We start from the raw sequence: 23,319 nt of genomic DNA, 5'->3' as shown, positions 1-23,319 counted from the left end.
AGCCTCTCTCTCTTGCTTACAAAGAGATAATGTAATAGGGGTACTCTTTTGGAGATTATAGTTTCTAGGAGCTGAACACAAGTTTTGCAACTCAATACATTTAAAAAATGTATCTCAGCACAGCTCTTCTTCCTGGTCATTCTCAAACAGAAGAGCGCTGGGGCTGCCAAGTACACACACGCCCTGGAGAACACAACTAGTCTGGCTGCATGGCCTGGCCTGCACGTGACTCAAAGATATTCTGATCTCAGAACCTTTCTCTACGAAATAGAGTTGTCATCGTCCTCCTTGGGGGCACAGAGGGCCAGTAGGGTTTGGGTGCACATGGCAGGCACCCATTTCAGCCACTGAGCTCCTGCCTGCTGTGGTCTGGCCTGGCTCTCTCCTGGGGGGACAATCCTGTAACTACACCCAAAGGTTTTCCTTTCCTTCTCAGACTGTCAGCCTCTAAACGCATTGTGGTCAGTGGCAAATATGCGTGAGAATGTGTGGGACCAACTTTTACCTGGAGATACAGAAAATTTGGGGTGAGTCTTAGTGCCACAGGGAGGCTTGAGCAATAGGGAGGCTGGGTGAATGCTGGAGGGACAGGTGTGCTGGCCTGGTCCGTGTGCCTGCAGCCGGGCAAAAAGTAAGTTTGACCTCACACATTTCAACTCCAAGGACCGAAAAAACACCTGCTTTCTATCAGAATCAGCTTTATACTCTACAATGCAAATGTGCATTTGCTGTGGCCAAATTTTCAGTCATGGCTGGTGAGCCCTCTCTTTAATTAGTCCTAAGTTACCAAAGACCTTTTTCTTCCCATAAAATCCACATTAGTAATGTCACCTATGAACCCACTGAATGGCCTCTTTGTGTTGGCATACCTCGTAATTAGGGTCTCAGCCAAGAGAAAGTATAATCAACTAGAGGACTAGACATCAGATGGTGTATACTGAACAGGCACACCTTGGCGGTATCATGGGTTCAGTTCCAGCCCCTGCAACAAAGTGAGTGTCACAGTACAGTGAGGCAATAGAGTATGTTATGCTGTACCCTATTACATGTGCCATAGTATTATGTCTAAAAAACAGTGCACATGTTCTAATTTAATATCTTATTGCTAAAAAATGATAACCATTGGTGAGTCATGATCTTTTTGCAGGTGGAGAGTCTTGGAAAAAATGCAGTATCTGTGAAATGCAATAAAATGAGGGGTGCCTGCATTTCTTTGGGGCCCATGCGGTGGTCACTTGAGGCTGGCTGTGTGGGACGGAGTTCATTCCCCATTTCTACAACACATGGCAATCCATTTTTCCCCTATACAGTCACTTACTATTTTGATTGACGGAATTGACTAACTGTCAGAACCAATCTCCCTCAAATATATAATGACCTATGAACTAGCTTTAAGTCCCCCACAAACCCCTTCCCCCAAAAGAAAAAGACAGCAGCCAGCCTTCTGCTTAGAAAAGAACCTTCCTTTGGACATCGAGAACTCAGGGCTGTGCTGAAAACACTGACGGGTGTGTGAGCCCTCTCCACCATCCTCAGAGAGGGCTTCCCGGCGTTTTAATGCCTTGGCTTTTCCTCCAAACGGTCACTGTCCAGTTAGTGTGGTTTGAGCTTCTCTGGGCTCATCTCTAGCACCTTCTGGAGCAGCAAGGAAAAGGGGAGCTTTCCCGTCTCGCAGGGTGCTCAACCTGGGCACCCTCCACACACCCCGAAGCCGAGCTGTGCCCACTGTCTCCCCCCTTGGTGCTTCTTGCTCATTGGACTAGTGACAGGAGATATTTAGGGGACCTCAGGTGTTTCTGGGGGCTCAATTCAAACCCCTTCCTTCAGGTCCAAGTTCAGAAAGAAGGAAGAGAGCTGCTGGAACACCCGCCTCCTGCCCCACGTGCACCTCAAGGTGAGGGAGGGAACAAACCACACGCATCTAAAGGTGATTAATCGTCTTTATTGGAGGAAAACAAGAAGTCATCGGTCTCGTTGCCATTATGATAGAAACCTTGGTATGTGTACATGATTGTCAAGGCAGAGAATCATCTGCTACGTAGCCCATTCACATTTTTTGCAGAGCCGCAAACCTATGAGGGCTAAACTTCTTGCAGAGTTTGTTACATGCATGGACTAAATGCACAGTTTCCCTTCTTTTGGACGAGCATGTTTTCATGGAAAAGTGGAACCAATTGCAAGCCCGGTAATAACAGACACGGGGACATTCCTGGGTTTGACATCGGAAGCTTTTGGGAAACATGCTTAGTGCTGGGACAGCTGCAAGAGGGGCGATGACACTGTGTGTAGTGACCAAAGCCAATTGAGAAATTGCCCCAAATTTGATTCTGGATGGAATGTATCTTTTATGTCTTCCAACATGAGCGTGGGACTAAGATAAACGCTCTCTTTGAAAACCAAGCATTTCTGTTGCCATTTGGACAGCGTCTCCCACCACTCTGAAGGCCAAGTGTCCTGGGGAGAAGGGCACAGACAGCTCCCTTTCCCTTCCCTCCCCTCCCCTCCCCTCCCAGCCCGCTGCCAGTGCTGGCTGCACCCTGCTCCCCAAAGTGCAGGCCTTCTCCAAAGTCCTAGGAACCTCAGCTTGTCCAGATTAAGGTTTCCCTCTGAGAAGTAATGTATCTAGTGTTTGGGGCTTTTGAGTCCCTGGTGACATTTTATCGCTACAGCTAATGCCTCAAACACTCCTCTTGTTTTCTTTTTTTCCTGTCAATAAGAAAATAAAATCACCTCTGAGTAAAATAATTCAGTAAATAATCAGAAGACATAATCATCATAGAAGTTCCCTGGAGACCAAAAGGTTAAAAATGAGTGTGGTGAATGCAGAAGCGCTTTAGTACAAAGGGTGAATGCAACAGTTTGTCCCTTTGGTGTAGAAAGATACAGAGAAGCCATTCCACACTTCGCTTTGTCCACAAAACCAGACCTGGCAGCCACATGCTGTGGGTTTGGCTGCCAAATGCACAGCCTCTGGGTTTGTAGACGTGGGGCCCCGGGGCCACAAGTGGGGCTGCTCCTGCTGCAGGTACCGGGGAGGCTGGGGCGCCGCTCTGCCCACCTGCCTCGGGCCAGGCCCCGGCCAGCATACAGGGCCATCTTCGCAGTGGGGCCAGCTGCTGCGCCCACACCTGGGTGGCAGGTCGCAGGGCACGGGGACCACAATGGAGGTTTGGGCTGAGGAGGGTGTGGGCCTCTGTCTTCCTCTTTCTCCTCCTCGTGGGCTGTCCACAGTAGCTGGCTCACCTGCAGACCAGTTTTCTCGAATCTTCAGGAAGTGTCTCTCTCCTTTTAGGATCTGTTTCCCCAATTTGCCTTTACTATCCGAACATTTTTGATTCTGAAAGCCAAAGTACTGGAGGAATACTTTGTTTTGCAACTGCCAGGTACACTTGAAGTCCCCAACTAGAACCAGGAGCAACGCCCCCCTCCCCCGCAAAGAATGGTGGATTCGTACAGTTATACATTTGTTTTGGAGACAAACTAAACAGTGTTTTGGTCTGGAATGTGTTAAGGAAAAGGCAAACTGCCGAGTGTGAGTAGACAGAACAAGTGGCATCGTTTCGGGAGAACATGCAAAGGCTTCGTGCGCTGGTTGAGTCAAAATGACCTTCATTTCGCTGGCCAGAAGCAATGTGGGACCCTGGGAGAGTGCATCTCATTTCTGTCTGTGGAAGCGGGGTGGGGAGGGGAGCTGCCCTTTGCCAGTCCTTGCTTCCCCTTCTCAATTCCAAAGGAAACCCCACAGTGTGCTGTGACGATCACACAGAGTAGGGGGCATTGCCTGCAGGAGCACAGAGGCGATGGCCCAGCCCTCCAGTCTCCAGCCCTGGAGCGATGACGGTTCGGTGTGGCCTCTCCAGTGTGAGAGTGACAGCAGCCCAGGCTCCGGGTGGGCCAAGGGGCCATGGGGCCACAGGGCCACAGCCTTAACAACACCTAGTTATCTCCCCTGGGATACAGTCTTTTCTTTCTGCCTGAACCTGCTCCTGAACTGTCAAACCCCAGCGGGTTAGTCAGATTAAGCTGTTGCTCCTTGAGGGAGAGGGTCAGTCCCCTTTCAGGAGGGGTCCCTTGGGCTCCCTTCATCTCTGCTGTCCTTGCCTTTCATTCTAAAGTTGAGTCTCCCTCTCCCACCCACAATCCATCCAGGACACGCTGGGCACCAAGGTAGGCAATGAACAGGATGAGATTAGTGCTGAGCAGGTAAACTGAGTCTTAGGGTCACGTGCCTAATCCCTTTCACCAGATGGCTCGTGCTTCTGCAGTGCCAGTGCCTGGCCTGTTTAGCCAAGGGTGTCTTCTTTAGTCCCAAGCTGACTGCCAAGTTCCTAGGACACTATGCTAAGAGCTAGCTGAAGAGTGGGTCCCTCTCGCAGGCCAGGCTCCCGTGCCAGGGGGAGCTGCTCCATTCTGGTGGTAGAATTTTAGAAGTGACTGGCATCACCGCCATAGTCAAGAATGCAGAGCCATGAGTGGTTTTGGGGGGCCTGCTTTCTGCAATTTTCTTTGAAAAGGGAATGTGAAGAGGACATATCCCCTCTGTTCTCCTGGGAGCCAGGGGCAGTAGGAGGTGGTGAAAGTGCAGGGAGCAGCCTGGCGTGGCTGTCAGTTCCTCTGGGCATCTTTTCTTGAGGGTGTCCATGGTCATGGGCACTTCACATGGGCAGACACTGCCCCTCTCAGCTCCAGCTCCTGCTACCTGACCCCAGCCTGACACCCCAAAGCCCAGCATGCTCTCTGAGGGACGGCAGTGAGCAGTCTAGGCTCCCGGGCCCTGGCTAGCGGCGTGCTGCCGGTCAGTCTGGGGCCTGCACGTGGGCACATGCTCACTGTTCCAGACAAGTGCTAGCTTCACTTATGGCTTTCATGGCGAGATGGAGGTCAGGGAGCTAGGGAGGCACAGACAGGCAGCTGAGGAGGCCATTCGAGGACACTGTTTTGAATGTAATATTCAAGTGAGGAAAAAATCCACTTGCTCTGAGAAGGTGAAAGAGACCAAATGGGGGGCTTGGGTGGAGAGGAAGCCTGTGGTGGGGGCCAGAGGTCCACCCTTAGCCTCAGCCACACAGTGGCTCAAGGGCGGGTATAAGCTGGAGCACCTATGAGGTGCTCAGCTCCTGTTGGTGGAATTAGACTTCAGCGAGGGTCTTGGGACTCTGCCACTCACCCTGCAGGTCTTAACAAAAGGCACATTCTGGGCTCTCTTCCCTTGTGGTTATGAGACATAAGTAATACCAAACACACCTGAAACAGAACCTCTAGCCTTATACCTCTCATGTTCTCCCTAAAGGTCAAAAGTTCTCCCATACGGTAATTATTTTCTCCTCTTCATAAAACAATAGGAAATGATCTAAATCTGGTGGCATTGAGATGCTATGGACTTGCCTGATGTCAAGTTCAACCTTTGGGATGAAACCCGTCCCCATCCCCGGGCACGGCACTATGAGACCGAGTCCTGACATGTCACAGGCCAAGCACGGCCACCAGGAGCCGACCCCAACCACAGAGGGCACTGGCCACTGTGCCCACCTTTCGGCTGTTCTGCACTTTCCAGGTAAGACAGACTTTCAGACGAAGTGAATATAACATGCACACCACATAACAGCTCCAGAAAACAATAGTCACCAGTAATAGAATTTGGCTTCAAATGTTGCCTTTCCAATGCGACTAACCGCCTGCGTATCACACACAGAACCAAGAACTGAAGACTACACGGCCCACGTTGTAGGTACCAAATTCAGGCAAATGTTCACCCCCTGATAACATCTAATTCCTTGTTTTCTTATGCTGTAGAAACTTAAATGTCCCATTATACTCGTTAATGAGCAACATCCTACTAAAACTCCTGGAGAGATGCCTACCTTTCCTCAGATTCTCTTTGCATGTACAAGATTCATGCTTTTATTGCATGAAGGCTGAGGGGTGGGTTTGATGCATATCCAACTCAGTTGATGCTTGTTTCTTAACTGGGTCTGTTGTCATCTTAGAGTTTTCCAGGCTTTATACAGATTTCAAAGAGCGATAGCCTGGTTTTACTCTGGCTGCATGTGTGGCAGATGCCAAGTGGGATTCCTGCCCAGGGGCTGAGTGCCTGTGACGTGTGTGGGAACAGGAGAGACCCGCTGCCTGCCTTCCGAGCTGCTCCGATGTGACCTGCACCGCCATCCCACAGGAGGCGGAAGGGAGCACTGAACCTGCTGACACTGCGTGTGCGCGTGTTGGGGAAGCTACCTCTAAACACGTGGCCTGGACACAGGCAAAGATGTGCAAGTGACAAACACTTGGCCCACCTTTGTTTGGCCCATAGGACCTGCCAAATCTGGCCAACTGCAGGAGCAGGGCGTGAGGACAACAGTGGACCCACAGGGACACACAGACCTACAGGGACCGTGCGGAATGCAGGCTCCTGGCACTGCATGGCTGTCGACAGAGAGCTTTTGCAAAGTTGGCTTCTGGAGACACCTGCCTGCCTCTATGAGACAGCATGCTTTTATTCCCCTTGAAAAGTGGTTTGCTCTGGATCTCACACTGTGCTTGCTCATCTTGCACATCTATCCACCACATGGGTGAACAATGTGGCCTGGCTTGCCCAGGCCATTGCCAGTTTGAGCACTGTGAGTCCTACACCCTGGGAAACCCTTCAGTCCCCGGCAGACTGGGACCTTTGGTGACGCCCCCATCACAGGTCTTTGGTTTTCTGATAGCCCTGGTCAGAGGGACAGCTTTAAGCGCCAGCTGAGCCTGGCTGAGACAGTCTCTGGCCATCACTGTAGCCCGTGTCCTGCTTGCTTGGCAAGTCAACTCTCTTCACCACCCCAGATAAATGGATTCTTTTCCAACGCCATTTCCCTCTCCTCTTCCAGATAATATTCGTACAAGAACAGAGTAAAAATATGCAGAAACAACTTACATGACTTGGAGGTCATTTTAAGTGAGAGATTAGAAATGCATTTTTAAAAAACAGAGAGAAAGAGAGATTACTTTGAAAACTGCATAGCTGAGAGCAGAGCTTTCATGGGTTACCCCCTCATGAGAAATAAGCAGCGTGGAAAGTTCCCTTTGAACGGAACGGTGCCTCGTTCCTTTTGTGAGGAAGGTCCTTACACATCTGCTGGGCGGGTGTCCCCTTCACAGCACGTCTTCAACCTTCAGTCTTGGGGGAGCAGGCTTCTTAACTTCTCAACGCTGATGATGAGAGGCCCCTCGATTTCTCTGGTTGGTGGGGGAGGTGTTGGAGGAGCTGCCAGGAAGGGTTTCGGCAGGTTCCCTCCTAAAGCGCCCAGAGAGAAGACAGGCCCGCAGAAGCGCCCAGGTGTCTTCTTAGAGCACTGCCCCTCCCAGGGTGGGGCAGAGACAGAAGGGATAGGAGTAAAGTGCTCTCTTCACCTTGGACACAGATTCTCAATCCTCATGTTAGAAACTCAAAAAATATCCAATACCTTGAAATTTGACTGGGAGGAAACAAAATCTCTTAACGGTTAACATAAAACTCTACTACCAACAAGCGAAAGATACAGGTCATGTAACCAAGAAGTACGGATTGCAAGGACACATATCTTAAAAGGAAAAAAAAACCCTAATGCACAATATTTACCAATACTTAAATAATCCAGTTGAAACCTCTTTTTGTCATTAACGAAAAAATACAACATAGACGGTTGCCTATACTGAGAAGAGCAGAAGTGACAGAAGCCGGGGAGAGGACAAAGAAAGTTCATTCCATTAGAGCTTTGCGAGATTCATATGTACAGCACCAGATCCTATTAAATCAGCTCCCTTGAGTCAGTACAGTCTATGAGAAATGAACACTTCAGAATTGCAGTATAAAATATGGCCATAAAAAAACTTCTGTCTTCCAGTCCTGTGCAGGAAGGTGCACCATGCAAGGTGGGGTCACTCTGGAGTGGCTGGTGGCACTGGTGGCCCCTGGGGACTCCCTTCTCTGGCTCTGCCCGAGGCCCCGCCCCTGGGCCCCACCTCCAGAGCCGGTCACTTGCTTCCAGAGTGCACTGTCGTCACAGTGGTGGGCCTCGGTCTCCTCTCCGCTCCTACTCCTGAGACCCCTGACGAAGAGGAAATGAAACTACAGAGCGTGGAGGGTGCCAGACCTGCAGGGACAGTGGACACAAGGATTCACAACTTCAGAAGGAAATACTCCCTGCTCCGATGGCAAGGGTTTGTGCAGAGGCCAAACTTCCCCATGCTGGATGCTAGGTCTTACTTTCCCATAGGAAAACACGGACAGTATGACCAGAATGCTTTCTTCTTAGACTCAACTCTTCCCTCCTTTTTTTCATTATAACTGCTTTGCATTTGACTATGACATGGTTTAGTCACCACAATATGATAGGTTCCCTTTGCTGTGCACATACTATGTACTAGGCATTGGTGAGGTATTAAATATCCACTGCCATGAGAACTGTTTATTTTTTACAACAGCCTCATGAAGTCGTTATTTGAAGAATGAGTAAAGAATGGGATATACCCCCTTATGATGCCTGCTTGGCGTGTGATCTGTACTCTTGGCTAAGAAGCATTTGTGACCAGAGCACATTGAAATGGGGCTGTTTGCCGATTCCTGTGTGGACACAGCAGCCCCCGGCCTGAAAAGATTCCTTATGAACTGCAGTACAGAGCTCCCCGAGCAGGCATGCTGGCGTCGAAGGTCTGGATGTGTGTAAACCCACTGCTGCTCAGCTCCAGTAGTGTGGCCCCCACCCCCTTATGAATTTGCAGGCTTGGATGACCCATTAAATAAGTGCTTATGGTGGCTTCACTGCCACAGCCATTGTATGAACCTTCAAGAAAGGATCGACCGCGGGTGCCCTTTCAGCAGAGGGTGGAGAGGATCGGGGCTGAACTGTGAATGTACAGTGGTGTGCAATTGGGTCAGGGATGCTCGGGGAGAGTCTTGGAAAAATGGCAGGGCTGGACACTCCTGAATGAGGTGGAAGGGTTATTTAGTGATGAAGGAAACCTTTTTCTAGGGGAAATAGGAAAAAGCATAATGCCCAGAATGAGGCCAAGCTGATGGGTGCTCAATGGCTAGGGTGCTGAGGGCTGATGGAGAAGATCGAGGCAGCTGCTACAAAGCAGAGGGGAGCGCTGCACGGCCTGAGAGGAGATTAAGGTAAAGATATGGGGAGGGGGGAGGAGTGAAGGAGATATAAGGAGAGTGTAAGTGCAGGCTCAGTGACCCAGCATTCCATGCTGAGGTGAAGGACAATGAGATAGTATTACAATTACTTTGATTGCAAAGCCAATGCATTTTATATAAATCAGCTCCAACGATCATTCTCATAAAAAATCTGTATGAAAAGTTCCCGAGATCAGACTGTCACAAGCCTCTGCTGTCCGCTCCTCAACCCTTAAAGGTGACTCACAATGACAAGGAAGTCAGAGGGCAGGGAGATGGATCAGAAGGTGCCGGGGCTTTTGTCAGGATAGACAGGGACCTGGAGCAGACCCTTCAGCTATGAGCGGAAATACCCATGCCTAGGTTTGTGTGGATATACAATAATTAATTTTTGGAATGTAAATTGGTGTAGCCACTATAGAAAACAGTATGGAGGTTCCTCAAAAAGATAAAAATAGAGCACATATGACCCAGTAATACCTCTCCTGGGTGTCTACCTGAAAAAACTGAAAGCGCTTATCCATCTACATCCTCCCATGTTGGCTGCAGCTCTATTCACAGCAGCCGAGACACGGGAACAACCTGAGTGTCCTCTGATGGATGAGAGGATAAAGAAGATGTGGGCCATGTGTGCCATGGGATGCTACTCAGCCACAGAAAGAACAGAATACTGCCATTTGTGACAACGTGGACAGATCTTGAAAGTGTTATGCTAAGTGAAAGAAATCAGAAGGAAAAGGACATGGACCTTATGACTTCACTCACATGTGGGACATAAAACAGACAGCAACAAACAAATCACACAGAAAACTATTAGACAAAGATAACAGCATTTTCCAGAGGAAGGGGAGACGAGGGAAGGACAAGGAGGGGTAAAGGGGGTCAAATACGAGGTGCAAGAAGGAGCCCAGGCTTCGGGTGGTGGGCACACAGTCAAGTGTGAAGACACCGTATTATAAATATGTACACCTGAAGCTTGTATGCTATTAACCAACATTACCCCAATAAATCTGATAAAAAGGAAAATATTTAACAAATCAAATCATGCCCTAGGGTTGTTAGGAGTATTAAATGGGGTAAATGGTTGAGAGTGCCTGCCATACAGCAGGGACTCTGCAAACGACAGTGCCCTCCTCTCTATCCCAGACCTGTCGTGAACGTCAGTGGCAAAACCCTGTTCTTGCTAGATACGCACAATCTTTTTGGCTGGCCAGACTGAGGCTGCTTGAGACACTGGTGTTTGAACTGTCCAGGCTGCTGCCAAGGTGGAGTTTTCTCATATGTCTGACGACGGCTGTGGCATTGAATGCTTGCTGCAATTTAAGAATGGAAAAAAGCAGACAGAATAATTCCAGTTAGTGAAAAAGATGCAGACTGTCTCATATTATTTTTCCTGTTATCCTAAGTATTTTGAACTTCTGAAAACGTTCTCATGATACTCTAGAAAGAAAATGTATACTGTCCCTTCTTTCAAAAATACACTAATGTATTTGGCCCTTTCCCAATCAAAATATATTGTGGAGACAAAAAAAGAGTTTTCTTCCTATATAATACATATACAGAATAAATGCAAACCAATTCTCTATACCCTAAGAGAAGGGACTTTTACAATAAAAGGCATATTATAATAATACATACCTTGAAATAATGACATTTTAAAATAATTTTAATTTTCCTATCACTGGTGATTTTGCTCTATATAATAGCATTTCCTCTAAACAAAGGAGTTTGGTGGAATTAATTTAATAGTCTCTGTATGGTTGCGCACTGCTGGCGCTTACCTCCCCGTGCTGAGTAGAACACAGGCTTTAGGCAGCCAGCTGATGGTCACAAAACCTCAATAGCTTACACCCATCACGTCTTTACCAGAAAATACTGAGGACTGCAGCTCAGATTTCTTGTCTGTCTCCCCTCATGTCACTTTATTACAAGTCAGCCAGTCAAAGTTCCAGCAAAGGAGAAAAATGGGGTTACGCTAAGATGCAGCAAATGAGTCAGAGTTGGCACTATTGCCATTTTTGACTTACAGAGGGGCAATGTTAAATCACCGCCTTCATCCGTCTCACACCGTGATACTGCAGGCCTTCATCATTATTGGTTAAAATTAGCAAAATTGTTTGGATGAGGTTCTAGGGTTTCATGCAACACGGGTGACAGTAACCCTTCGAATAAAAGGTACTCAAGTGACCCCAGGAGTGGTTCAACTTGCGGGGGTGGGGGGAGGGTTGATCAATGCAAGACTTACTCTCCACTTGCTCTTGGCAAAATTCTTCCGGATCTGGGCGCTGACAGACTCGTGGATGTTTTTGCTGAGGGCTGTGTCACCCGCGATCCTGAAACGCAAGCGGAGGTGCTTTTTCAAAAGGGTTTCTTGGGGCTCTGACGTTGGCCATGCTTTCCCAGGGGAGCCTTGTCCTCACCCCTCCCCGAGGCTGGCAGAGAGGCTGGCATTCGCTGCCCTCCCCCGGCATGGCTCTGGTCTGACCACACATCCCCTCCACCGCACTCAAGGTCCCAGCTCTACACACTGCAGCCGCTCCGGGATGGGCCAGCACCTTCCCGGCTGACCTCTGCCTGGCTCTCACTTCTCCTTGTTTGACCCCCATTCCTGCAACATCCACAATGACAGCACAACCTTCTCCCTCCTCCTTCCACACCAGCTTTCTACCTGCAGCGCTTCACCTCCACTGTCTTGAATGTGTTCCCTGCCCGGTCTGCCCACCAGAACTGTCCCAGGGCCTTCTTCCCAGCTTCCTCCTGCCGGAGGCTCCTCTCTCTCTGCTGTCTTTGGGCCCTCCTTTCCGTGGACCAGCTCACACCCGTGGGCCCACAGCTCCCTTATGGTTCCATCCAAGCTGAACTAAGCTCTGCAGGATTCCACTCACCTCCTCCACACCCCGCCTCCTCTGTGCTCAGCGAGAGGGTTCCCAGCCTTGGCTCAGCCCTGCCCAGCACATCTGCTTCTGAACTTCCCAGATGAGCTCTCATACGTGGCCACATGCACTTTACGCTCAACTGGGTCCTTGCTGTTACTAGGCAGTAACTCCTGCTTGTTCTTTAGCCTCCCATTAACAAAAAAGAAGGTAGGTTTCCTCCTTACCTCCTGTCCTTAGAGTCCCCCCCCCCCATCCTATAACTTCCTCCCTCTGACCCCCACCCCACTTACACTTCCCTCTCTCCCTCTTCTCTCTCAGCTCACAACCTCTCTGGTCTCGGTCATCACTTGGAGGGCACTCACGGCCCATTCTCCTCCCGCACATCCCTTCTCGACCTCACACCGTCCTCCCTCCACATTCAACCACTGGCCTTCCCCCCGGATTCAGAGGAAGCTGTCTTTTACGCTCAGTCTTCTGGGCTTGCATCCTTCCATCTTCCCTTTCCTTTTCAGCAAACCATGACATTCTAGGCTGACACCTGATGCCTAAGAAATAATTCCTTCCATCTTGGAGAAGTTAAAGGGCAGACAGATGCAAGGGACATGGGCTATCCTTTCTGGCTGGAAGGTATGCGAGGAAACCTGTTGTCTCCCAGACCCCGAGGGTCCTGGACGCAAGAGAGCCTGGATGCAGACTATTAAGTCCACATGTTTTGGGAAGTGAAAGGAAGATGCTTTATTCAGACAAGAAATACTCCCTGGATAAAAAATATGTTCCCATATAACCAGCCTTTCACTGTAGAACGGAAAACATGGTTGAGGGACTGGACGTTCAGTTTGGGTCAGGCTGGGCCGATGTTTTGAACACAGTCTGATGTTCCCCCCAAAGCAGCTCCCCAAATAGACTCCTGACTTGTTCCCAGCAGGGCTGGGGATACTTGGGCAAGAGGATGCTCAGAACCTAACTGTCATGAACCAGATTTCTACTCCCAACAACAGTCAATCACCCCCTGCCCCCAGACACACGCAGTGAGTAGAAATAGGATATCTGAGTGGGTAGTCCATCCAAAACCAGAGTGACGAGGAGGCTAGGGGGCTGCAGACATCTTCATTAGGCTCTTTCTCCTGGCGGGCTTGTGTGAGTATTTCCTCCCACACTCTTTGTAAAAGCTCCATCCTCAGAAAAGGAGGCCATTCCAACTCGCTGGTGGCCAGCTCTTTCTTGGAAACAGCTGCACAGAAGCAGTAGGAAGTATGGAACTCAAGGGGCTGAGCACGGCCGCAGGGCAGACCCACGCTCCAAACCAAACAGACTGGTGAGCAGGCCGGGAGACTCCCTTCTCCGTGGGTGAGCATGGACTCAGATGGAAGGAAAATGCACACTTCCAGTTATTTTAGGAATGTTCCTCGCTCACTTCCCACCGTGCTCAGGTATGCTGTGCTAGGAAAGAATCAAGCAGGGCAGACGATGGTGGTCTACAGGCTCCTGGTGGGCAGTCATTCTGGGGGTGCAGCCACCCTGGGCCTGACAGCACAGGATCTTCCTCCTGTGGGCACCACAATGGAACAGAGGCTGCGGCTCACCATAAGCCAGGGGGGTTACTATGACAACGTGTGATGCTCCTGATGCACAGTGCTACTGGCTTCAGTGCTATTCATCAATAGGAGACATGGAAGCTTAGAACTGGAAGGAGCCTTAGTTGGCATCTCAATTTTCTTATGAATGCACAACACCTCCAATACAGGCGAATTTCCTTATAAATCCATACACACTGCAAGCACACACACACACATGCACACACACATGGACAGTCACATTTCATGCAGATCTCCTACTCCCTCTGGCTTTTCAGTTTTTACCTCTATTCCGGCACTGCAGATGGCATTTATTATAAATATTATATATGTTATAAATCACACTGTGTCCTCTTCCACACAAGGAGAATCAAACTCATCTCTCCTCACTTTCTGGTGTTTTATATGGAGGCTGCCCTACTTCTGCGGTTCCAATTTTGCATTTTTCTAGCTACTTGCTTAAGACAGGCTTGGCAATGCCTGTGTGTGTCTCAGGCAGGGGTTTCCCAGGCTCCTGGGCTGTGTCCTAATTCTAGCTTTGCTGGGTGGAGACAGATGATGGGAGGGGTCTCTGTGAATACTGAGAAGAGGGCTGCAGGTGCCACCCTGGCCTGGCTAACACACCAGGTCCCAAAGGTGGGCACAATGCCATTGCCATGGGGTGCTGTGACACCTGGGGCACCAATGCCCAGGACCATCACTTTGGTTTCCTTGTCACTGAAACTGGAGACTGAAGTTCAGAACAATCTGAACAGGACGAGCGAACCCCATCAAGGTGCTTCCCTGTAACAAGAGGTGGGTTCCCACATGTCACTCACCATATCCTGCACTCTGGCCATCAGCCAGCCACCTGCTAGTTCCTTCCGTGCACCACCAGGAGAAAGGCAGGGCTGCAAGTGAGGGGCTCAGGAAAGATGGGCTGGAAGAAGGGCTGACTGCCTGTACGAGGAGCCCTCCCCTGTCTGGAGTGGCCTATTTTAAGGCTCAGAGAAGGCCTCTGTGACTTCTGGAGGCCTCTCCTGGCCCTCAGTGGCCTTGACTAAGCTGGACAATCAAGCACAGAATAAGAGAAGCTGCCCTCTGGAGACAGCTGATGTGCGGAGACCACGGACTCCAGGAGGGTGATGTGGACAGAGCTACACACCACTGGAACGACCGCTCCACTCTCCGCCAGCTCTCGCTGAATCTGCATTCTCCTTCGCCCGAGTACTTTCACGTAAAGGCAACAGGTATATCATACAGGCAGGCATGTGGGGCATTTCAATGATGCCTGAGTCAGATGCATTCTTGTTTTAAAAATCATTTTCCAATGTTTGATTTTTTGGAAATTTTGAAACAAATAGTAAAAATTATAAAACACTGGAGGGAAACACCTCTGAAGAAGGCATCTGTTTGTTCAGCTCACATGCTAACACATCCTACTGTGACCCACAGGCTGGTGACTCAGGCCTTCCTCTCTTGCTCGACCTTTTCCCAGAGCTCCAGACTCGTTCAGCAAAGCACATGCCAGCAATCCCCATCTGGAGGACCCCACACCTTCCTCATTCTCTTTCACGCAAGCCTGCTGGCTCTCCTAGCACAATCCTCCGCCCAGCCCCCTACACTGGAGACCCTCCCTGTGCTTCACCCTGCCCTCCAGCGCTCTGCCTAGGACCTATCGTTTCCCGGCCGTGGGGGTGTCTCTTGTAGTCTTTGCCATTCCTGTGCCGTTGGGCAGGCCACCTGCACGCTTCTCTGGGCCAGCCTTCCCTCTGCCTCCCATCTGCACCTTTCTGCCATGCTCCCAAGCCCCATCTCCATAAGTCCTCTATCGGGCAGCCAGGATGAGCTTTCTGAAATGCAAATCTGATCACCCTGCTTAAGATCTGCCAGGGACACCCACTGTCCAAAGAGAAAAATACAAATTCCATAGTACAACACTAAAATAATGGCAACTCATATAGACTGGAGGTTTATTAGGCACTAGGTACTCTTCTTTTTTGTATGTATTATCTTATTTAATCTCTAGAAAAGCCCTGTAAAATATCTACTGCTGTTATTCATGATCTCAGTTCTACAGGGGAGGTCCAAAGTGTTAAGAAGCCTGCCCACCACTCAGTAATAGTGGTGAAGCCAGGACTGGAACTCAAGCAGGCTACACAGGGCTCACGCCAGAACCTGAGTTCTGCTTCCTTCCTAGTGTCATCCCCTGTGTCGCCCCTTTGTCGCTCTTGCTGGCACGAGGGATGGATGTTCAGTGGAAGCCCCATGTGTGAGCCAGGTCGCTCGCTCACCTGGGCTGGAAGCCCCACCCTATCCTGCTGACCTGGTGAAACGGTTCACATAGCACCAGGCTCAGCACCTCTGTGAAGTCCTTCTTGATTCTGCTGAGCCCACCTGTCCCTTTGCCAGGCTCCTCAGTAAAAAGACCTCTCCTTTCTTCAGTTTTTCAAAATGGCTGGTGAAGGAGAAACTGGATTTTACTGGCCTCCTCCCTGCCTTCCACAAAGTGAGGCTGGATTAGCGAACAAATGTTTGAAAGCAAATCATCTCCCTTATTTTGAGGTGATGGTCCTCCTTTATTAGATAATCCCCAAAGTCCCACACGTATAAGATAAACAAGTGCTGGGGATGTAATGTGCGACATGGTGACCATGGTTAACAGCACTGTGTGCTATGTTCTAAAGGTTCTCATTGCAAGGGAAGAACAATGTTTGTAACCATATAAGGTGATGGATGTTAACTTCAGTTACCGTGGTGATCACATCACAATAAATACGTATGTCAAGGTATTCCCCTGTACACGTTAAACTTAGTGTTGTATTTTAATTATATCTCAATAAAACCAGGGGGAAAGGTCCTACAGCTTTAAGCCTATTGTTTATAAAGTAAGAAAACTTTACTCTCTTTATGATCACCTACTTTGACCTATTGTCCAAAAAAAAAATAAATAAAATCAAGATGGTATATAATCAAACCGCTTCCTCATTCAGAAAAGTATTTATTTCCCCCTCCAGCCCATTCCTTCCTTCCCCTTCCGGCCGCCTATCTGCCTGCTGACGAAGAGCATTCATTTTGGAATCCCACAGTTCTGGTTTTGCCACTGTCTACTTGTACTGTCTTGGTTCAGTCACTTTACCTTTCGAAATCCCTTTGCTTACACTACTGACATGGAGATAAAGCCTACCTTACAGAATTATTAGAAAGAAACAAAATGAGATGCTATTTTAATGCAATTAGTACAGTGCCTAGAATATAACAGGTGCCCCCTAAATGAGGTGCTGTGGAGCCAGGTCACCGCACTGCCCTGAGCAGGTCCTCTCTGGGGGCTACCCAGCACCCGAGGCCCTGGAGGACAGGCTACGGCAGGTGGTGGGATAAACAAGGGGATGGGTTTCTAGGGTGTTTCCCAGGCAGAATTTATTTTCATCATGTGGCATATTTTACTACCCCAGGCCTTTGTTCCAAAATAGATGCACGTGGTGCTTTAGAAATAATGCCGTAAGGAAGCATTTACTATAAGCCAGACGTTGTACAAACCCTTTATGTGCATTATCTTGACTATTGCTTCTGTCACCCCTGTAACGTAGGTATCAGTGTTCTCAACTGAAAGGTGAGCAAATGGGGCTCTGAGAAGCATAAACCCAAAGTCCCAGCTAGTGGACAGTGAAGGTGGGATCAAATCTAGCAAGTGGCACAAAACAAGGTGGCCTCAAGGGCACTGCTGAAAATGTGCACAGAATGCCACAAACTGCCAGCTAGTCCCCCTGGAGCTGGAGACACACTAACATGAAATGCACCTGAAAAGGAAAAAATATATAACAGTTCATTTATCTACTGAGTAATAAACTCAAGGAATAAAACCCCCATCCTAATGCCTCATTGGGCAATTACTTTCAATAAAAATGATCCCCCCAAAAGTCATGTAAAGTGAAAAAGCTACAGCCAGCTTTTGCACCCGTAACTTGTCATTAGCAACTTGTCCATTTAGAAGAGTGAGCTTGAGGGAACAAAGGATTTCAGGTGTTGGCATGGGGACAGGATTAAGGCCACTGGCCAGAGTGAAATGCAGCCATTGCTGTGGCTTTCACAGTGAGTGGCAGCCAACAGGAGGTCTACCCTGGGACGGCGGTGGATACACGGTCTCTCGTAGGCGCTTTCTTACCACGGGTGCCGAGCTGCCTGCTCACATGTGTATCTTTTATTTGGATCTTTCTCCATCAGGTTCCGAATGAAGTCTTTCGCTGTTCAGAAAGAGCACAAGAGAAGGAATCGGTCTGTGCTTGAGATGGATACCAGCGGACTCTGAATGTTGTATGTAGCACAAAAACTATGGGACAGGCCCTCCACAGATGTGACAGTACCTTGGACACGGTACCAACATCTGGGGAAAAGGGAAGCCAACGTTTAGAACTCCAAATGGGGACCTGCCAAAGAAGAGGCAGCCATGCCAGGCCGGGGACCCTGCCTTCCCAGCTCAGAAGTTCCTTTCCTCTGGCAGCTGGTGGCACTTCCAGTTCCGAGATGAAACATCTTGGTCACCAGGAGCCTTTCATTCTGCTCACTGCTGCCACAGGGAGCTGTTTTGCTGATGTCCTCTCTGTGTTTTAGATGCCACGGAGCCAGCAAAACCTCCGGGGCATCTTCTCCCCTGGCCAGGTCTTGGACTGGTGATGCAGTGAGATGTACCCATGTGCGAAGTACAGAGGGTCTGGAGGCCCAGGATGGGGCGTGACCCCACAGCAGGACACGGAGAACACGTGAGACCAGGTCACAGAATCAGGAGATGATGCCGTGGACCAGGCCGGCAATCTGCAGGCTCTCGGGGTCAGGCAGCTCACTGCCCACAGGCCTGGGCTTCTAGGGAAAGCCGTGCCCTTCCCACGTCAGAAGTAAAATATTACCCACATGGCTCTTTCCTGTGGGCCTTGGAGAACTGATAGGAAGGAAGATCACTACTGTCCACTTCCTATCAGCCTGAGAAATCTCATCAGTTTACAGGGGCCTTGGTTTTGACCTTCACCCCTGAGGAAGAAACACTGAACTTCCCTGGGAACGTGGTGTGGCACGGTAGCTGAGATGCGGGCTCTGGAGCGGGGCTTGGGTGTGAGACCCAACTCTGCCACTCACCACCTGTGTGACTTGGGACAAGTTATTTCACCTTCTGGGCCTCAGCTTCCTCATCTGTCCAACAGGAATAATAGTAACACCATCAGACGGGTGGTCCTGAGGAGTGAGTGAGGTGGCATGCCTATACGGCTTACAGTGCTCAGCCCATAGAGAGCACTCCTGGGGCCCCCAGGCCAGGGCGAGGCTAGGATTCGGTGGTGGAGTGAGTCCCTGTCCCACGGCTTGATTTGGGCCCCTTGTTCCAAGTCTGACCTTCACTTTTTAAGTCAAGCCCAAGGGCAGAGCATCCTGAACCCCGCTCCCCCGTCCCAGGCCTGCCAGGGTCAGGTGGTCTGAATGTGACTCCCCTGGGCTGCGGGCTAGAGCCACATAGACTTACCAGAGTCCGAGATGTCATCCCAGTAGGGGGAGTCGAACTCGTACTCCGCCTTGAGGATCTGCTCAAAGAGCTTGGAGTCATTTTCATCATAGAAAGGAGGGTAGCCACAGAGCCTGGAAGAGAAGACGAAGTAAGGGTCTGAAACGCGGCAGCTCCAGGGTGCTGGTGAGACCGACTGCCCGCTGGAAGGAAGGGCCCTTTTCATGCAGCAGAGACGCCCTGCACTGCGCACTGCAGAGACCGTCTCAGCAAAGGAGTCGCACGTTCTGCCGGCACAGAAGTTAATTTGTGATCTAATAAACAGCAAAAAGTCCACCTTAGCTCTTTGCACATTATTCAACGCAGAATCCCTTATACTCTGAAAACCTCCCAGACAGCCTTCCACGTATAAATGTCACTGATCACATCGTGTGTAATGCTATCCCTCTACAGATGACGCGTCAGTGAAAAACCAACACAGTTGAAGTGTACCGTACATTTTAGGGCCCCTTCCAGGTCCATTTTGTTTAACAAATCATCACAGGAAGACAAGGAAATTTTATCAGTGTGATAAAAATCACCCTAAACTGCATGTTGTCATCCTACCATGCCCAACCGAGGTATTTGAAAGGTTACAGTTTTGCTATTAATATGCAATAAGCACAAGCAGAAGTCGGAATAAATTAGAATGCTGTCACCCTTTTCCGCTGAACTCCTTCAAAATTATTTTTAAATTGGACGTTGGGATGCTGCTGTAAGCAACATCTAGTTCTGGAGATACCAACAGTCATCTGACAAACATAACAGGAAGAGACATTTTTATTAAATACCCCAAATACAACTCATCCCATAAAGTCATGGTTTCTCACTCCAGTTCCGCTATCACCTCTGATGGGCCCTTCACCATTAACAGGCCCCTGACATGTTTTCTGAACCCAAATTTTCTCATCTGAACATAGAGAGGACAGACTAGAAAATTCCCGATATTCTTTCTGGTTTTAAGGCACAGTGGTCCTCTGACTCCCTGTCCCAATTCGCTTGGCTGGTCAAGGCCCTGGGGAAGATCTAGCATGTGCTGGATGGAGGTCAGCGTGGGGCAGAGACGGGCCCAGCAGGGGTGGGACAGCGGGGCAGGGGCAGGATTGAGGCTGGGGCTGTAAGTAACAGACGGAGCAGAAAGCTGGGCTAGACTCTGGACGGCCAGGTGCAAAGTTGGAGAGCACAGAACTTGACCTTGACAAGCCAGAGGGTGGCAACCACAGTGAGAGTTCTGCCCCAACACAAGCCCAAATCTTCCCACAGAGCCAAACTTCACTGAAAACACAGCTATAGCCTAGAGACTAGCTTAACGAGAACAAATTAACAGCAACCAACAGACTCCAGGCCTGTAAGGGATGAGGCTGCAGGCAAATGAGAAATTTAATAAAGGTTTAAAACAGCCTTGGTACAGTCATTCTTCAGCCACACAAGGCTGCGCTGGGGACTGGCTGATGACATTTTTAAAGGCTATAAGGCCTCGGGCTGATAGGATTCTAATGCGTCTGTCCCCACAAGGTTGATTTAGGGTCCAAGTGCCTGGAAAATTTCATTTTTAAGGATTTGCTGCTCTTGGTGAAATGAGTTAAGAGCCAGTGCTTCTGAAACCACTAAGCACATATTTCACTGCGCAGGAAACCCTGGAGCCTGGAGATGGATATGTAAATGTTTCCCACAATGAGGACCTGGACTAAAAGGAGTGTGCATATTAGGAAAAGCAGACAGAGCAAAATGTTAGTGTGTCTTGGAAAATAACTGAATTTTAGTCTATTAACAATGGAGTATGTTTTACTTTACAGTTTGGATTTCTTTCCAAGCAAAAGAATCTTTAAGAAAATTCCAAGAAAGACGTGCTCTTCTTGTGCCAATTTTCTTAATGTATGTCCTAATTTCTTCTGGTTTTAGCTCTTTTCTTGGGGAGGGGGAGTAATAAAATACTGTGTTTATGTGCCTGTACTGAGGATAGAAGAAAAGGAAATAGATCTAGCTTAGAGACTAAGTAAATTAAAAAAAAAAGAGGATTTCAAAATCAGGATTGTAAAAGAACAGAAGGGCAGACAGAGGTGGTAAAACCTTCCTCAGATCTCAGCGGACCACAGGCTCCCCCCCTGGGCCGCTCTGGCAGCAGGTCAGTGCAGCAGGCGCGGACAGGAGAAGCGGCAGCTCTGCACTGCCTCCGTGCACCGGGCACTGATGTCCGCGGCCCTGGCCCTACCCATCTGCATGTGTAACCTCTGGGGGATTATTTTACATATCAAGCTGCTTAAATAATCTACAAATTATCTCACCATCAGTACTCAAAGCAAATAAAGCCATTCCCAGTTGTTCCAGCCTAAGAGTATGGTTCAGAATAACATCAAACCCTGTCAGCCCCAGGACCAACAGCCATGCCCAACACGGGCCACACACCCTCACAGGGCTCATCCATCGACTCCGTCCTACGGTTCTAACTGTGCTTGGAGCTCTTGTACCAGAGGCAGATGCAGGACGGCCGGGAGAGAGCTCATATCACAGTGGTGGTAGGCAAAGAGGTATCATCCCACCCATGTAAAAATGGGTATCACCAAAATAAAAAAAGATAAGTGTTGGTGAGGATATGGAAAAAAGGGAGCCCTTACACACTGCTGGTGGGAAGGAAAAATGGTGCAGCTACAATGGAAAACACTATTGGAGGTTCCTCAGAAAATTAAAAATAGCATATATGGTCCAGCAATCCCACTTCTGGGTATATGTCCAAAGGAAGTGAAGTCCGTACCTCGAAGACACACAGAAACACACACACTGTGTCTCTCTGTCTCTGTCTCCCTGCCTCCCTTGTGCTCACTGCAGCATTACTCACAGCCAAGAAATGAAAATAATTTAAGTGACCATTGACAGATAAATAGATAAAAATTGTGATATGTATGCACATATCACAATTATTTATACACACACACACACACATGGTAATATTATCCATCCTTATAAAAGGAGATCCTGCCATTTGCAACAACATGGAAGAATCTGGAGGACATTACACTAAGTGAAACATGCCAGACACAGGAAGAAAAACCACATGGTCTCACTTACATGGAGAACCTAAAAAAGTCAAATACACAGAATCAGAGAGCTAAACAGTGGTTACCAGGGGTCAAAGGGCACTAAGCTGCAGTTGTGTAGAATGAGTAAGTCTAGAGATCTGATGGGCAGCATGAGGAGGAACTACAGTCACTAATGCTGTATTGTATCCTGGAAATTTGCTAAGAGAGTAGATTTCAGAATGCAAAATAAATAGTACAGAATAAAAAAATAGTAACAGTGGAAGAAGAAAATATGATAATGAGCTTGACTATAACTAATCATTGCACTTGTATATATGCACATCGAATCATCACATACACTTTAAATATATACAATTTTTATTAAGCAAAAAAGTAGTAAAAAAAAGTACCAGCCATGTTTAATATCAGGATGATATTAAACTTAAAAAAAGTATTTTAAGTTTTGAGTCCTCACCTGAGGATATGTTTATTGATCTTAGAGAGAAGAGAAGGGGGAGAAAGAGAAAAACACTGATCGGCTGCTTCCCATAGGCACCCTGAGTGGGGATCGAACCCACAGTCTAGGCATGCACCCTGACCAGGGATTGAACCTGCAACCTTTTATTATTTGGGATGATGCACCAACCCACTGAGCCACCCGGCCAGGGCAGGGAGTATAACTTTTTTAAAAAATTTGATTGTGGTAAGAAGACTTAACATGAGATTTTCCCTCTTAACAAGTTTTTCAGTGTGTAATGCAGCATTGCTGACTGCAGGCATGGTGTTGTAGAGCGTGTGTCTACATATTATTCTCCTGAAACTTCACACCCATTGATTATTCCTCATTTCCTCCCCCTCCCCCACTCCTGGCAGCCACCATTCACCTCTTTGATTCTGTGAGTTTGACTATTTTAGATACCTCATTTAAGTGGAATCGTGTAGTATTTTTCTTTGTGTAACTGACTTCACTTAGCATAATATCCTCAAGCTGTGTTCATATCGTCACACATTTCAGGATCCCTTCTTTAACAAAAGTGAATAATACTCTATTTCGTGTGTATACCACATTTTCCTTACCCATTCATCTGTCGACAGGCACTGAGGTTGCTTCTGCACCTTGGGTATTATGAGTAACACTGTAATAAACTTGGGAGTGCTAGTATCTCTCTGAGATACTGATTTCAGTTCTTTTGGAAACACACCCAGACAT

General features: G+C 48.5%; 1 protein-coding gene across 1 annotated transcript in view; it reads right to left on the bottom strand.

Annotated features, from left to right (window-relative positions):
* Positions 1–1,922: 1,922 nt before the first annotated feature.
* CAMK1D (calcium/calmodulin dependent protein kinase ID) overlaps positions 1,923–23,319 on the bottom strand; it is a 399,721-nt gene continuing 378,324 nt past the window's right edge. The window contains exons 7-11 of the mRNA XM_028506742.2: positions 19,075–19,187; positions 17,731–17,809; positions 11,382–11,469; positions 10,332–10,449; positions 1,923–8,108 (exon numbers count right to left, since the gene is read on the bottom strand). Coding sequence (XP_028362543.1) covers positions 7,990–8,108; positions 10,332–10,449; positions 11,382–11,469; positions 17,731–17,809; positions 19,075–19,187 — 517 coding nt within the window. The 3' untranslated portion in view covers positions 1,923–7,989. The remainder of the gene's footprint in view (positions 8,109–10,331; positions 10,450–11,381; positions 11,470–17,730; positions 17,810–19,074; positions 19,188–23,319) is intronic.

The sequence above is a fragment of the Phyllostomus discolor genome, chromosome 1, assembly GCF_004126475.2.
Source record: "Phyllostomus discolor isolate MPI-MPIP mPhyDis1 chromosome 1, mPhyDis1.pri.v3, whole genome shotgun sequence".
Classification (NCBI taxonomy): domain Eukaryota; kingdom Metazoa; phylum Chordata; class Mammalia; order Chiroptera; family Phyllostomidae; genus Phyllostomus; species Phyllostomus discolor.
This window is presented reverse-complemented; position numbering and strand designations above follow the sequence as displayed.